The sequence below is a fragment of the Mus musculus genome, chromosome 15 (genome assembly GCF_000001635.26).
Source record: "Mus musculus strain C57BL/6J chromosome 15, GRCm38.p6 C57BL/6J".
In the NCBI taxonomy this organism is placed as follows: domain Eukaryota; kingdom Metazoa; phylum Chordata; class Mammalia; order Rodentia; family Muridae; genus Mus; species Mus musculus.
The window spans coordinates 37,267,279-37,284,417 of NC_000081.6; the positions used below are offsets into that span (position 1 = coordinate 37,267,279).

The window sequence follows — 17,139 nt, forward strand, 5'->3', positions numbered from 1 at the left end:
AACCAGAAAAGAAAAAAGAAAAAAGGAAGAACAAAGACTTGAGTGAAGCAGAGTTAGTTAGCCTCGTCTTTTCTGGGGCACAGTGAGCTTGTCTTCAGAAGGTGTTTCTCGCTGTAAGCGCTGCTCTATGCACTTTCATTTCTACGTTTTCTACAGTGTTCTGAAGAGTGAAAGCGGGCATTGCACAGTTAAAAGGGAGAGCATAAAAGGCTCTTGCTTAAAAAAAAAAAGGTGAGGAGAAATTATGATTTCCCCCTATTTGTCATGCTTGCTATGGGAGACACTGGGTAAATTCCTGAAGTCACTAGTGAACTGTGCCAGGAAGAGATGTGGTCAGCAGGAAGGAGCTGGATACTAAGGAAGAGTCAAGAAAAATCTCTACAGTGAATCAGGCCACCGGGTGCCTGCTAAGAGTTAGACATGAGCCAGTGTTCATGCAGTGTTCTAGCCTGCATCCTCTTCCTCACAAGCGACAGGGAAAACCATCTTCATTCCTTTCACTGGCAAGGCCTTTCACGGCCACTTCAAATATGGCTTCTAGGATTCGATGGTTTACCTTCAGAGTTAAATGACATCAAAGCGACAAACAGCCAGGACAATGCTTCAATTTAAATGTTAGAATTTTCATGTCTAAGTCTTGGCACATTTATGCTATGAGACTCTTTACTGCTTTGTTGAGTGATGCGCCGCTCTCCATGGATGACTGGGCATTCAGTTTCCTGTGTGACTTTCTCCGTGAAATGTAGGTGAGGGCAACCCCAGTAGACAACTGTGGGAGAGGCTGGCACCATCACAGCCTGCCAGTTCTCACTGCTGCGTACAGATTTCCAGCCTGGACATGTAACTTACTCTCAGCCATGGTCATTTTCCACAGAGTGGAAATGCTATGCTCCTTTTAGGAAAACAGTTGTTTGTTTTTTTTTCTATCAGACTCTCCAAAACATACAACTTTTATAAAGACATTCATTCTGAATGATGAAATGTATTAGTTTCAAAACTGCTTCCCCGTCTCCTTGCCTCAAGGACCAGCATGTGCATTCCTGTCCTTCAGCTCTGACTTGCCTTCTCACACTCTTGGCCACTGCAGTGGCTCCCCACCCTGCTGGGCACTGTGAGTCACAGGGTCAGCCCCTCGCTTGCCCTCCATGTTCGGCAGCAGTATCACCTATGGTGTGCTCAACAGATGCTTGTGGGCCAGCACTAGATGAACAAATCTTGTTTTGTTTTGTTTTTTAAGCCAGTTTCTCTGTGTAATAGAGTGCTGGCTGTCCTGGATTCCCTTTGTAGACCAGGCAAGCCTTGAACTCACAGAAACCCACCTGCTTCTGCCTCCTGCATGCTGAGATTAAAGGTGTGTGCCACCATGCCCAGGTTAGATGAATAATTCTTATTTCTTTTTAATTAATGATCTTATTTTACCATTAATAAATAATACTTATTAAGGCCTGACAGGCACAGAAACTTGATAGGACCACCAGAGCACAGTGGTGGCAAGACTGCTTACTCTCAGAGCCCTGCATCCACCCCAGGACCCAGTCGTCCATTATTTCCTTGATATTGTGAGGCAGGCTGGTGGGCTTTGCTGTGCCTAAGAACACAGGTCCGCTCAGCTTCCTTTACCATGGGCTACTGAACAGGCAGTCACCTCCAGAGCTGGGTCAGTCCCATTTGTCTCATGCCAAAGAAACTCAATGAGATACTTTAAACCATGTTACTCGCAACAGAGTTGGCACTGCCACTAGATGTCATGTGACCGTGTGTCTCATGATGGCATGTTAGCCTTAGCCGAGCTGTTAGCCAAGCTGTTACTTGAATACAGAGTATCATTCTGCCGTTCAGCAAGTAAGAAAAAAGGGCTAAGAAATGAGCGTCAGTTCCTCCAGACTCCATTCCTTGACACTTTGTATCCTGATGTGCGTGGGGAGCCTAAAGACTATGATGTTTGGGAATATGAATCACTGTTGTCACATTGGCCTTAAGACCTTGCTGCTTTATACAAGGTTGACCTGGTTAGAATTGATTCACACCATGTCTCTTAGGGAAATTCTCTCTGTCTGCCAACAGTCTCCTCCTTCCTGTCATGACACTTCCAAAGTATTTCAGTATAGTAGAATCCTACAGTGACATGGACTTCGTCAGTAGAGTCCATTCTATCCCTGTACGTCCACAGCTCTGTTACACAGTCTTATCTGTATGTAACGGGTTGTGTTTGCCAAGTAGCTTATGTTGCTATTCTAATTAAGAGATTTATATTGGTCTATAATTTGCTGGGAATTCCAAGTAAGATTAAATTTAATAAAACAATTTGAATCATTAACCTATTACCTATACATATTTAATGTTTTAAATTAGGATTTAGTTAAAGGGAAATTATTTCCTCATAGGGTTCTATTCTAGTGCTTATTAATGAAGAATAATTAAATTACTCAGAATGATCAGATGCAGAGAACCGAGTTTGGAAGAGACCAACACAAACTAAGTAGATATACTGTACTGGCTGGTTTTGTGTGTCAACTTGACACAGGCTGGAGTCATCAGAGGAAGGAGCCTCAGTTAAAGAAATGCCCCCCATGAGATCCGGTTGTAAGGCATTTTCTCAATTAGTGATGAGGGGGGTGGCTTAGTCTTTTGTGGGTGGTTTCATTCCTGGGCTGGTGGTCCTAGGTTCTATAAGGGAGCAAGCAGGTAAGCAAGCCAGTAAGCAACACTCTCCATGGCCTCTGCATCAGCTCCTGCTTCCAGGTTCCAGCCCTACTTGAGTTCCTGTCCTGACTTCCTTCCTTTATGAACAGCAATGTGGAAGTGTAAGCTGAACAAACCTTTTCCTGCCCAACCTGCTTTTTGGTCATGGTGTTTTATTGCAGCAATAGAAATCCAAAGACATATACTACCCTTGGAAAATATTTATTTATTTGTATGTGTGTGTGTGTGTGTTTATGTTTACCACATGAGCAGAGTATCTAGAGAGATTCTGATTCACCTAGAACTGTAGTTACAGACAGTTGTAACTACAGTTATCTGATGTGAGGGCTGGGAATTGAACCTGGTCCTCTGGAAATGCAGTAAGCACTCTTAACCACTGAGCCATTTCTTCAAGTCCAGGCTACCTTTTAAAAGCTATTACGACTCTTCATACACAGTGAAGGTGTGAGTTGAGGCTTTTAAAGTGCAGTGTGGTGGTCATTTCAGCTTTAACATGCCTTAATCTGGGCAAATACAAATCAGGGTAACCACGTGACATGTATGGTATCAGTGGAAAAACATGAAAAGTTCCTGGGCAGTGAGCCTTACATCCCTCTTGTGTTTTACAGTAATAAAAGACTAGTGGCCTTAGTGCCCATGCCCAGTGACCCTCCCTTCAACACCCGAAGAGCCTACACAAGTGAGGATGAGGCCTGGAAGTCATATCTGGAGAACCCCCTGACTGCGGCCACCAAGGCGATGATGAGCATCAACGGGGACGAGGACAGTGCTGCCGCCCTGGGCCTGCTCTATGACTACTACAAGGTGGGTCTCTCCCTTGGGCCAGCCCCTCCTCCCTGCCTCCAGTGGCAAGACAGAACAGTCTTTGTTCTAGGTCAGTGGCCTTCCTTAGGTGCTTGGTTTTGGTTCCCCCTCCCCCCTTGTGAAACCCAACTTCATGTCCAGAGAAGTTGTAATTTGGGGATTCTCTTTGTCTCCGTCTCTGTCTGCCTCTCGAGTGTCTGCCTCTCATGTGTGTGTGTGTCTGTGTGCAGAGGCCACAAGAGGACGGCTGGCGGATCCCCAGGAGTTGGAGTCTTACCTCCTTTCTGTCATCTTACTTCGTGGTTAGGAGCTGGCTTTATGTGGCACTGCCATGACAGTTCAGCTGTCAACCTTTACTTGTGTCTAGACTTTTCTGTTTAATAAGAGCCACTCTCTTGCCTCTATCTCAGCTTTCTGGGGCTTATCCCAGTGAGTGTGTTGGTGAGGGGCTTTCAGAAAATCCAGCCCTGACTGCTTCCCTCCGTTTTTATTTTGGAAAAAGTCCTTAAAAGTCCATATAACATAAGAAGAAATACTGGTCACACAGTAGGTTTTGTTTGTTTGTTTGTTTGTTTGTTTGGTTTGGTTTGTTTTTCAAGACAGGGTTTCTCTGTATAGCCCTGGCTGTCCTGGAACTCACTTTGTAGACCAGGCTGGCCTCGAACTCAGAAATCCGCCTGCCTCTGCCTCGTAAGTGCTGGGATTAAAGGCATGCACCACCACGCCCAGCTCAGTAGTTTTTAAAGTAAGTGTATCTCAGGAAATTAAACAAGAAACAGTAGTGGATTTTAAGTGTAAAGAATTATGACCTGTCCTGGGAACTGTTGAAGTGTGAAAGTTAGCAGGTGGTAATTAGCACGTAAGGAGCTTCTGTGGCTATAGAGACCTCTAGTTAATGCTGGGAACTGGTCTGTGGCTATAGATAGCTCTAGCTAATAATGCTGGGAACTGGCAGGGTGCTGGGATAGCGAAAGAAAGAAAGAAAAGAAAAAATCACAAGAATAGCTTTGAAATCTGAAATGAAAACATGTTGAAGTTTATAAAGAATAGTAGAGACAGAGAACTCATTAAATCAGAATGCTCCATTTCCCGGCCTCGCCCATTCCCGGCGCCACCAATCAGAATGCTCCATTTCCCGGCCTCGCCCATTCCCGGCGCCACCAATCAGAATGCTCCATTTCCCGGCCTCGCCCATTCCCAGCACCACCAGGCCTCTTGTTCTGTCTGTAGCTCTGAGAGAAATGGAAAAAACTTAAAAAAAATTTTTTTTAAAATTTATTTATTGTTATATATATGTACACTGTAGCTGTCTTCAGATGTACCAGAAGATGGCATCGGATCTCATTCAGAGGTGGTTGTGAGCTACCATGTGGTTGCTGGGATTTGAACTTAGGATCTTCAGAAGAGCAGTCAGTGCTCTTACCCGCTGAGCCATCTCACCAGCCCCCTTAAAAAAAATTTTTTTTTAATGACAGGAAAGTAGTTGAAATTTGACAGTTTTAGAAATTAAAAAAAAAATCTGTTGATACATCATTAAAATGTTCTTGCTTTAAATATTCAGGTAATGACAGGTTTTTTCTGACTTTTATGATCAATATGACAATAGTTTTAAAAGGCTTTAAAGGAATATATTGATATATTTAGAAGAAATACATAGTTCTTATTCATGTTTCATGTTTTTCTTCACTAAATTTACTTAGTGTGTGTGTGTGTGTGTGTGTGTGTGTGTGTGTGTGTGTGGTCTCGTGTTTGTGCTGTTTGCTGGCCCTTGGGCCTCTGGCTGCTTATCCCATCTCTACCCCAGACTCAGTAAGGATGCTGAATTACAGATTCCCACCTCTGGATCCAGCCTTTGATGTGGGTTCTGGGACCCGGCTGAGGTCACCAGGCCAGTGCTGCCCCTTTCCCCACTCTGTCACCCCCCAACCCCCTTTGCCCCATTGTTCTTTAAAATAGACTTTGTTGTTGTTGCGAAATGGTCATAATTTTAAATACTTGATTTGGTTTATCACAGGATCAGGGGATAATTAAGCAACTGAATGTGGGCAGTTGAATTAGATCCTGGGTGTGTTATCTCCTCTGTATACATTTGTAGACATTGTAATTCAAGCTCAAATCTGTCTGTAATATTTGGAGATGCAAGGCAGAGAGTTTACACAAAACTGACATTATACCAAATCTACTTTCTCCTCCTTGTTAAATACCCGGGCTCCTAACTCATATGGTTCCTTACAGTGCATGCAAGATTTGCTGTCTTTTTGTTTGAAACATTTTAGTGCCTAGAACTAAAATGTTTAGAATTAGTCTTTTTGTTTTTTGTTTTTTTGTTTTGTTTTGTTTTGAGACAGGGTTCTTCTACATAGCTCCGGCTATCCTGGAACTTCCTATGTAGCCCAGGCTAGCTTCAAAAATTGAGAGATCCTCCTGCCTCTGCCTCCCAACTGTTGGGGTTAAAAGTGTTTGCTACCAAGCTTGGCTAGAACTAGTCTTATTTCATTTGAACAGTATGTTTGTTTGAATGATCACGCTGAGACCTCTTTCAGATCTTTGCCTACCTAGACCTTGCTGTCCTGTGAGGACAAATCATACCTTACTGTCCTGTGAGGACAGATGTCTTTTCTCAAAGTTGCTGGTTGATGAAATAGGATAATTCCCCCTTTTTAAACTACAAACGCTCAAAGTTAAATGATTCTGACATTCGCTGTTGAATTATCATAGTAAATGTGAAGTGGTCCTTTTTGTCCACCAGGAACTTCGTGGCGCTCTTTCAGAGAGTCGTTTGTGAGACATAAACAAGCAGGTCCTTAAAAGCTGGCAGAGCCAGCTGGGCGTGGTGGCGCATGCCTTTAATCCCAGCACTTGGGAGGCAGAGGCAGGCGGATTTCTGAGTTTGAGGCCAACCTGGTCTACAAATTGAGTTCCAGGACAGCTAGGGCTACACAGAGAAACCCTGTCTCGAAAAAAACCCAAGAGCCATAGACTTCCGTATGCCACTCCCCACATTTCAGCTTAGACTTGAGCATGGGTGCTCAGACGCCAGCTTTCTCATCTCGGCCTCACCTTTGCCACTTCCCTAGTTCAAGCATCTCAGCTTTTGTATGTATTGGGCTGAGTGGAAACCATAGGAATTCCTTGAGGAATTTACTAGAAGGAAGTTTGCCACAAAAGTGTGTTTATCATAAAACAATGAGGGTATTGGTTCAGAAGAAACTCTTCAAGGTTAGCCAGAAGCAAACAAACAAGTCCAAAAGCAAATGTAAATGCAAAAAAAAAAAAAAAAAAAAAAAAAAATTCTACATACCGAACCAAATATGTATCTATACATCTGTAGGTAGTGGAGTCTCCTCTCTTCCACAAGGACTTTTCAATATAATATGTCAGGTGGCATCATGCTGGCATCATGGTTAGAAATCAACTGCATCAGAAAGACTGGAGGCAAGCTTCCTAGGGAGTGCTTAGGGAATGTCCCTAGTGGATGCTCAGAGTCAAAGGAGGAACTGTCAGGCCCTGCCCAGTGTCTCCCTAGCCCTCATCAGCCTGGCGCCAAGCTGCAGATAGGCAGCTTCCTCTGTGCTCCCAATGGGTTGCTCTCTCTCAAGCCCACCTTCACCCCACACACTTGGCTCTTCCCCTCACCCATTTCTACATCTGGGAGCACACAGCATTGTTTTCTATGTCAACCATGGTGATCATGAACCTACACTGCTCGCCGCTTTCTCGGGTTCCTCTTAACCATTTCCTGATAATAACCTTCTACTTCCAAAAAAAAAAGTTCCCGTTAGTTTCTTTGCCTGTGTTGGTATCTCCATCTGCACACGGTCAGTAAGTCTGTCTGATGGTTTACTGCTGGTTTTCAGGTTCCTCGAGACAAGAGACTTCTGTCTGTGAGCAAAGCAAGTGACAGCCAAGAAGACCAGGATAAAAGGTACAATGAGAGGGAGTCTGTGCGCCTCCTAGAAAAAGTCTTTTTCTATGGGTTTTGAAAAAAGGAAGCCAGGCACAATGGTATATGACTTTGTTGCCAGCACTTAGGAAGCAGAGGCAGGTGGATCTCGGTGGGTTTCAGGTCAACCTGATCTACGTATTAAATTCCAAGCAGCCAGGGCTACATAGAGAGACCTTGTCTCAAAAACCTATCCATCCCCAACATGACCTGAAGAGTGGCTTACCAGTTTAGTTGCTGTTGGTCATGACCTGGGTTTCTTTCCCAGTCCCCACATGGTGGTTCACAACCTTCCTAACTCCAGTTTCAAGGGATCTGTTACCCTATTTCGATGTCCAAGGGGACTGGACATGCAAGTGGTCCACATAGACACAGTCAGGCAAAAGCATCTACACATAAAGTTAAAATATAGCTTGAGCTGGAAGTTTGTTTTTAGAAGAGGTAGGGCCAAGAAGCCTCACTTCTTCTGTCTTAGGAGCCTGGACCAAAACTTGTTCTCTTGCTAGGAAAAGCAAATGACATATTTTTGCCTGTGCATCCAGAGGGTCTTCAGCAAGTTTCCTCAGATGAAGAGCTGATGAGACAGTTAAAACTCAAGAGTTAGAGGTGATTGCCAGTAAGAGCCTGCTGCTGAACGCAGCTTTCTGCCCAGCTCCACACTCTTTCCTGCAGTCTGGCCCTTAAGGGAATGATTGCTCTTAGTCTGGGGAGACAGCAGGTTGAGGCTGGGGAGCCGCTAGCGCCATCGAGATGTTAGGAGATCATATATCATCTGCCTGACAAGATGGGTGGCAAGAAGACGCAGATGAACTGAGACTCAAAGGAGAGAGAGAGAGAGAGGTTCACATCTTTTTTTCTGATGAAGCCTGTTGGAACATGTCGCTTGTCACCTTTCAGATGTGACTCAGGTTGTCCCTCTATCCTGTCTCAGCAGGCTTTCATGCTTGCTCTGTGGTCAGGAGTGACTGGATAGGAACATGGGAAGAAAAAGAGAGGGCCAGAAGGGACTGACCTGCTTGGCTCAGCTATCAATCACCCCACAAATCACCCATCGAGTCTCTGCTCTTGCAGTGGATTGGACAGGGGTTCCTGCTGGAGATAAACACTTTGTCCTTTCTAATTAACCATTTGGGGGGGTTGTAGTTTTGAAATTGTAGTATCAAGCCCTAAAGTTGATATTATTTTAGAATGATACCATACAGTGTGACTCCTGAATCTGAATTCTTTTATACTAACAATTCAACTAGATGTATACAGTTCTGAGTTTGCTTTTTTTTGTTTGATAATAAGAACCCTGAAAGATATTTTGACTTGTATGTTTTGCTTAGAATTCATGGTTTTGTATTAAGTAGAGAATGAATAAATCTGGCCTGAAATAGACTAAAGAGAAGTTTGACTATTTTGGCAAAGCCAGTAATAGTGTGTGTAACGAGCCCAGGTGGCTAGTGGAGGATTGCTGTGTTTAGCAGTCTGTGTGGAAGAACCATTTACAGCCACAGCAATTGATGGTCGTGGATGAAATGGGTTAGGGAAGTCCTGAGTTACAAGTAAAGAGAGGAAGGGATGCCCAAGGGCTTTTACCATGTTAGTCTTGTTTGGATCCACTAAGGTGGTCCTGTTATGGCAACATGGCTTTTTTCCTGTTTGTTTTTAACACCGATTTTTATAATGGACGCCTTTTTTGAGGGAGCATCTATTAACATTCCATGAAGTATTCAGAACAGTGGGCTTTATGAAATGCTGATGCAGACGGGTGGTCTGAATGTTGGCATCATTTGCCTTGTTGGATTCACATAAAACATAATGTCTAACTCCTCACTGTGTCTTCCACGTGAGCCACTCTGTTATGGGACCGTAAGAACAGTTTATCGCTTCAAGCCACGATATTTGTAGACTGTAGATTCCATTCCTTGGGGAGTTAACCTTCAGAGTCTTCGCTGCAGATTTGCAAGCCTCGGATGGCCAAGGATCTTTACATAGACCCATTCTTTCTGAAGCTTCACTTTGAAGTTCTAGATAGAAAATCAAAGCAAAAATCACCAACTCTTGCTTGGTAGTAAGTGCAGAGGCCATTGGATTTCTTTATGGAATGAAACTGGGAGAGCTTGATTCTTGAGAAAACTAATTGTATTCAAACATTTGTTTCTCGAAACGAAATATGCCAATTAGTACATGTTACATAAAGTAACTCAAGTTAACAAGGAAGGTGAGGATGAGTAAAAAGTGTGCACGTTCTCTTCTCTGTTCCACTGAGAACCATTCACAAATGCTCCTCCTCCCACGACATTAACTGAGTGTAAAATCATTCTCTATATATGAGCATGCGTGCATGTGTGTGTGTGTGTGTGTGAGTGTGTACGCGCGTGCATGCATGCTCATAAACACACACTCACAGTAACCTCACAACTCCTCTTTACCTCCTGATCGCTACCCAAATTCTTCAATATAAATGGAAGTATTTCATTATATCCTGCCAAAACTTTGTAAACCATTTTCCTTCTCTGTGCCACAGAAGTGGTTAACGAGCTCATTCTACTTCAGCCCACTTGAATAGTTCCTTAAACCCTAAGATAATTAAGTGCTGAAATACCCATAAACTGTTATTTTTTGGTTGATAAAGATAAGTTCTTATTTAGTTTCACAGAATAGTGAAAAACATCCTTCCTACCAACTTTTCAAATTACCATGCCATAGCTTCCCTGTCTCTGGTTGAGACAAGGTCTCTCACTCCATAGCCCAGGTTAGCCTGGACGTCAGTAAATAGCCCAGGCTGGTCTCAAACGTGAGTAGTCCTCCCATAACCTTCCAATTGCTCTGATTGCAAGCATGAGCTGCCACGGTGATCTTTTCTCCTTTTGAGACTTCCTGTCCAGATGAGAAGTGAAGAGAACAGTATACTGAGCCTCTGTCCCATGGAGCAGATGGTAGTGATAGGTTTTTGGTAATCTTCCTTGCTCTCTACTATGTTCCCTTCAACCACCTTCAAAATCCCACTGTTGGGCTGGAGAGATGGCTCAGGGGTTAAGAGCACTGACTGCTCTTCCAGAGGTCCTGAGTTCAAATCCCGGGAACCACATGGTGGCTCAAAACCATCTGTAATGGGATCGGATGCACTCTTCTGGTTTGTCTGAAGACCAGATAGATGAAATAAATAAATCTTAAAAAAAAAAAAAATCCCACTGTCACTGGGTGTGCACCTTTAGTCAAAGCCCTTGGGAGGCAGAGGCCAGCTGATCTCTGTGAGTTCAAGGCCAGCCTGGTCTAGAGAACAAGTTCCAGGACAGTCAGGACTGTTACATAGAGAAACCCTGTTCTCAAAAACAAAGCAAAGCAAAACAAAGCAAAATAAATGAACAAGCCAACAAAACCCACAACAAAATGTAAACAAGAATCCCACTGTCAAATTATTCCCTCTGCTTCTCACTTGAATCATTAACACTAAGAACATTTTATTATATAAACTTAAAACCTATCAACAGCTAAATTAGCAATATTAAATATTGCCAAGTTCTCAGTCTATAGTCAGCTGCCTCAAAAGTTACAATACCTCATACATCACTTTGATTCATCCAAGTTAAGATCTAAATCCTATAATATCTACCTTCATATTTAGGTGTTCACATTCTATTTATTTACTTAAGACAGTGTTTCACTGTGTAACCCTGGCTGGCCTTGAACTTGAGGATCCACCTACCTGAGTGCTGGTATTAATGACATGAGCAGGACTGGTTGTTAGGGTTTTAAAAGTCCCTTTTAATCTAGACCAGTCCTTCCACTCTTCCTCCTCTTGTGCTACTGCAGTGTTGATAATTTGATAACTTTGCCTTGTCCCTAAAGGAACCCACCTCTCTGTGTCTCACTGGCCTGTCTTGAGAGTCAAACAGTTCCCCTCCCCCCCCAACGCCCCCCACCCCCCACCCCCCAGGGTTTCTCTGTGTAGCCCTGGCTGTCCTGGAACTCACTTTGTAGACCAGGCTGGCCTCTAACTCAGAAATCCGCCTGCCTCTGCCTCCTGAGTGCTGGGATTAAAGGCGTGCGTCACCACTGCCCGTCTCAGTCTCCCAGCTCTATCTCCTGAGAGCTGAAAGTCAGAGGTCAGTGATAAGTTTAGGCCCACCTTCCTACGTTTTTTAATTTAATTTAATTTAATTTTTTTAAAGTAGGGAGTGTGTTTCATAGAGGGTTGAGACTGCACTCTCTATGTCACCCAGGGACACACATACTGAACTGTCTAAGTTCTAATGGCCCAAAGATCCATTACACCCCATCGTGAAGTTCCTCTCAGTTCTTCTGTTCATAAAGCAGGATGGCTACCTGCATTGTTTGTTTGTTTCTATTCATTCATTCATTCATTCATTCATCCATTCATTTATATTTTATGTACATTGATGTTTTGCCTGCACGTCCGTGGGAGGGTGTCAGATTCCTTTGAACTGGAGTTGCAGAAAGTTGTGAGCTGCCATGTGGGTGCTGGGAATCGAACCCGTGCCCTCTGGAAGAGCAGCTTGCGCTCTTAACTGCTCTCTCCAGCCCCTGCACTATTTTATCAGTTTTTAAAGTGGAGCTTTATTCTTACTCTATCCTGTCACCGATCTGAACACACAGAAACTGCCTTGGCACCAGTGAAGCCCAGATCAATTTGAGCGGAGGCGAGAACAGAGTGCAGGTTCTGAAGACTGTCCCGGTGAACCTCTGTCTAAGTCAAGACCACATGGAGAATTCGAAGCGCGAGCAGTACAGTGTATCCATCACCGAGAGCTCTGCCGTCATCCCCGTGTCAGGCATCACCGTGGTGAAAGCCGAGGATTTCACACCGGTGTTCATGGCGCCCCCGGTGCACTATCCCCGCGCGGACAGTGAGGAGCAGCGCGTGGTTATCTTTGAACAGACTCAGTACGACCTGCCCTCCATAGCCAGCCACAGCTCCTATCTCAAGGACGACCAGCGCAGCACGCCGGACAGCACCTACAGCGAGAGCTTTAAGGACGGCGCCTCGGAGGTGAGTGCCAAGCCCGGACACCATACCAACCTTCCCTTTCCATTCATGAGATTAAATGAAACTGAGTTTATCTACTCTCATTATTTTTAATGCTTTGTTGGTAGGTTGGTATTTTGAAACACTTGGAGGGATATTTGTGTCTTGTCTCTTAGGTGATATTTTAAGTTTTTATGAGGTGTTAGGAGAAGCTTATGTGAAACTTCTGGCTTTAAAGGGTTTGTCTCTTTGATCCTTTTTGAACTTTCCAAATGGTAGATGCTAGTATGTTGCATGTCCATTCTTTTTGTAAAAACAGTGCAGCTCATTGTAGCTTTTGGTAGACTGATGACCCCGAAATTGGTTGCGTTTGTCATCCAGTGGGCTTTTATTTAGTGTGTACTTTCTAACAGATGGAGAGGTCAAATTCCTCTCAAGCTCACAAATGTCACACAACAAATACTTTTGCTTATCCACGTGTTTTAGATTCACAAGTTCTAAATGCATAAACTTAGAATTTTGATAATTATTTACATCTGGGCAGTTAATGTTGGAAACCGCCTCTTAGAAAGTTTTTACCCAAAAACAAACTTCTCCGACCTTCAAGTCCTCTTTCTCTTGGCTCCTGGCAATCAGGAATCTTACTCTCTAGTCTTTCTTTCTTTAAAATTCCACGTAAAGTGAACAGAATATGGTCTGTTACATTGTCTTCTTTCATTTATCGTAGTTTTGGATTTGTTTGTTTGTTTTTTCTTATGGGTAAACAGTTTTTCAGTTGCAGGTCAGTATTCCAAGGTGAGTGCACATCACAATTTCCTTCAGAATCCATTAATCGGTGGGTATTTGTGCGATTTCAGTTTGGGGTTATTATGCTTAATGCTTTTTCTACACAGACTGGCGTATGTTTTCATAAGGTGTAGTTGTTCATTTCATGTGGGTTTCTGTGGCTGGAGTTAACAGCTGGACCATGAGGTCTGTGTGTGCATTCCGAGGTGCATGCAGACAGCAGTTAGGCGTTAGCTTCATTCAGTGACACTACAGTCATTTTTGTCTTCCACATCCTTGCCAACACTTGTAGGATGATTACTCTGCTTAACCTCAGGTATTTTAGGGACTATTTGGTGTCCTTTCTGGTTTCAGTTTGCATTTCTCTGCTATCTGTGAGGCTGTGTATTGTTTCCTGTGGTTTGCCTTCCCTGGTAGCTTGTGTGGAGTGTCTGTTCAAATCTCTGGGCAGTTCATGTTCCTTTTACTCAGTTGTAAAGGATTCTTTAGGTAACAGGAATGGATATAAGCCTTTCTCATCCGTATGCTTTTCATCCCAGAGTCCTTTTGTTTTCTCAATTAGGTCATTTGGAGAGTATAGGTATTTAAACAAAACAATCTTATCTAACCAAATTTGACTTTTACAGTTGATGCGTTTAAATGTTTAGATTTTTTTTCCTAACCCAATGTGTGTGTGTGTGCGTGTGTGTATGCATGTGTGTGTGTAAACCAACATATTAACAATTTTCTCATGTGTGTGGTTAAACACAGTTTTCTTGTATGTGCATTTCTAGACAGCTAGTAATTTCTTCCCTTAGATGTAGTTTTCTGGTCCACTTAAAAGTAATTTTATATTTTTTTCTAAATGTATTTATTTATTTTTGGAGATGTAGGTCTATATAGCTCTGACTGTCCTGGAACTCGATATGTAGACCAGACTGTCCTCAAATTCACCTGCCTCTGCTTCTCCACTACTGGAATTAAAAGCATGCACCAATATACCTGGCTCTAAATTTGCATTTATTTTATCATTATTAGCATTATTAATTTATTATGGTGGTTTTTGTTTTTGTTTTTTTTTGAGACAGGCTCTTTCTCTGTGTAGCCCTCCCTGGCTGTCCTGGAACTCATTCTGTAGACTAGGCTGGCCTCAAACTCACAGAAATCTGACTGTTGGGATTAAACGTGTGTACCACCACTTCCTGGTATTATTATTATTATTATTATTATTATTATTATTATTATTATTATTTTGGTATGTATGTGCATATGTGCACTCATGTGTGCACATGCAGATGGAGGTCAGAGCACAACTTTTGAGAGTTCTTTCTTTCTTGTCACCGTGTGGATCTTGGAGATTGAACTCAGCTTGTCAGACTTGGCAGCCCCTACCTGCTGAGCCATGCCCTCATGACCCATCTCTCAACATTCCTGTGTTGGAGATCAAGTTCTTACATGTCACACCACAGTAGCAGCATTCTGCATGACAACCGTGATTGTCATCTATGTTTTCTTAGTGAGGAAGGTAAGGCAGAAAGGGCACTAATATTAGTCATCGCATCCAGTAGGCAAAGTGTCCCTTCCAATGCCTTGATTCTCACCTCTTAGTTCTGGAGAAGAGTCTGTGGTCTTACTCAGAGTCTCATTAATTCTACTGCACAAGACAACGACCCACCCAATGTTTGCTTAGAATCTCTGTCTTCCTTACCTATCTCTACAGATACTGTTTATCTTTCAGGTAGGGAGCAGAGACAAAACATGTTGGCCAGCAGCAGTAGCTATCAAAGGGGTACTAATAACCCCACCACCCACCGCTGGCACCAGATGCTTATGAGTGCCTGCTACATTCTCTGAGTGATCTCAACCAGGGCTAAGAAATTCTTTGCCCTTAGGGGCTATCATATTTCTTTAAGTTTGGTAGTTTTACAACTACAGTCTTTTTTTTTTTTTTTTTTTTTTTTTTTTTTAGATTTATTTTATTAATATATGTAAAGTACACTGTAGCTGTCTTCAGACACTCCAGAAGAGGGTGTCAGATCTCGTTACGGATGGTTGTGAGCCACCATGTGGTTGCTGGGATTTGAACTCTGGACCTTCGGAAGAGCAGTCGGGTGCTCTTACCCACTGAGCCATCTCACCAGCCCCACAACTACAGTCTTAATGACCTTGTAATAAAAAGGAAAAAATTCTGCCATTCTGCTTCTTACGTGACATCATGTAAGTCAACAAAGACCTTTTGTAGTTTTTAAACAGAGTAAGGGATCTTGTAGTCTGATAGTGTCGAATACTTGACTCGCTCCTCAAGTACTCAGGGGTGCAGTTGGAGAAAAGGGAATAGCTGAAACCATCGTTCAGTCCTATGGGAGGTCTGTGATTTTCCACGGGAGGATTGCATTGGTGTAGATATTAGTCATGGAAGGCTGTGTGGATGTGGACTGGGCACTGTCAAACTATTTGGGGGATATGTTATCAGAGATGAGCGTGTTTAGATAAAGAAGGTTGTGAGAGGAAGCTATTGTACTGAGGGCTTATTTTGGAGTCCTTGAGTTAGCAAACTTGCTGAAAGCCAAAAGGGAAGCTCTGCTCACTCCAGTCAGCTGTTCTCTTCTCTCAGGACATCAGTGTTTGCTTTGCAGATAGTATTTCTGCTGAGGTGAATTGAGTTGGGCCATCTGTGGACCTGTGATCGCTATGAATCCATGACCTATAAGCCATCCCTTGCTAGGTAGTTGTGAGCATGAGTGTGAAGTTGTTCACCAGGAAAAGTTGATTAAGGAAAACTTGTTTAAAACCTGGTACTTCTTTTCGGTAAAGTACAGAAATGTCTGTGACTCTAGATGAGTTGACCATGTTCATTTGTCATTGGAGAGTACTGGGGCTGGGTGGGTGGGTGGTGTAGTGAGGTGGGGTTGGATCTTGTCAAAAAGTAGTAAAAACCTCGGCATCTGTAATCGTTGCTCTGGAGGCGGTGCAAATCTGCCAGGGATGGCTAAGGGTGTCTTTGCTCAGAATGCTGGATTCCGTGCTGGGGCAAATGCTTGCTCGGAACGCTGCGGTTCCTCAGAAGAGCTGCGGATTCCGTGGGTAGCTGTGCTGGGGTGAACGTGGCGATCAGCTGAGGTTGTTACCCCTCTTATGTCAGCCATGCTTGTGTTACACTGTTACGTCAATGTTAGGAAGCCAGGAAATAGCATGGACTCCAAACCTTGGTCATGATGTATTGTCACACACTGCTAGCACCATGATAACAGTTTTCAGTGGGGATTGAAATTGGTCCTGTACATGCTAGGCAAGAGTGAGCTACATCCTAGCCATGGATATCTATCTATCTATCTATCTATCTATCTATCTATCTATCTATCTATCTCTGAATCTATTTAATTTATTCATTTAGAGTATGATTAATACTCCTCTCTCTGGACTAAAATGGGACTTGTTCTGAACTTTTCTTTTTCTTTTTCTTTTTTTTCTTTTAAGATCTTTTTCTAAAGAAAAGATTTATTTATTATATACACAGTGTTCTGCCTGCATGTATGCCTGCACAACAGAAGAGGGAACCAGATCCCATTACAGATGGTTGTGAACTACCATGTGGTTGCTAGGAATTGAACTCAGGACCTCTGGAAGAGCAGCCAGTGCTCTTAACCTCTGAGCCATCTCTCCAGCCCTGGACTTGTTAATATAGTACCTATCACATGTGGCTCACCAGCCGATGTGAAGAGAATGCTCACTATAAATGGGCAGATGATCAAACTGAAGAGAGGCGAGTGAGGGAAGGTATTGCATAGTTTTGCTGTGTTTGACTTCCCCACAGATAAAGAATTCTTGTCTCTTGTGGACTGTTCTTGGCAGGTGTCTTCTCTTTGCCTCTCACCTCAAGAACAAAACCAGAATGCTAACAATCATTTTAACTATGCTGGCATGAGCACTCTGGGGGCAGGGGCAGGTG

At 43.2% G+C, this 17,139-nt stretch overlaps 1 protein-coding gene across 6 annotated transcripts in view; it reads left to right on the forward strand.

The window, feature by feature from the left end:
* Window positions 1–17,139, forward strand: part of Grhl2 (grainyhead like transcription factor 2) — a 130,749-nt gene that overhangs the window by 34,458 nt on the left and 79,152 nt on the right. For all 6 annotated transcript variants that reach the window (XM_017316622.1, NM_026496.4, XM_006520065.4 and 3 more), the window contains exons 2-4: window positions 3,312–3,507; window positions 7,365–7,432; window positions 12,056–12,449. In XM_017316622.1, coding sequence (XP_017172111.1) covers window positions 3,312–3,507; window positions 7,365–7,432; window positions 12,056–12,449 — 658 coding nt within the window. The remainder of the gene's footprint in view (window positions 1–3,311; window positions 3,508–7,364; window positions 7,433–12,055; window positions 12,450–17,139) is intronic.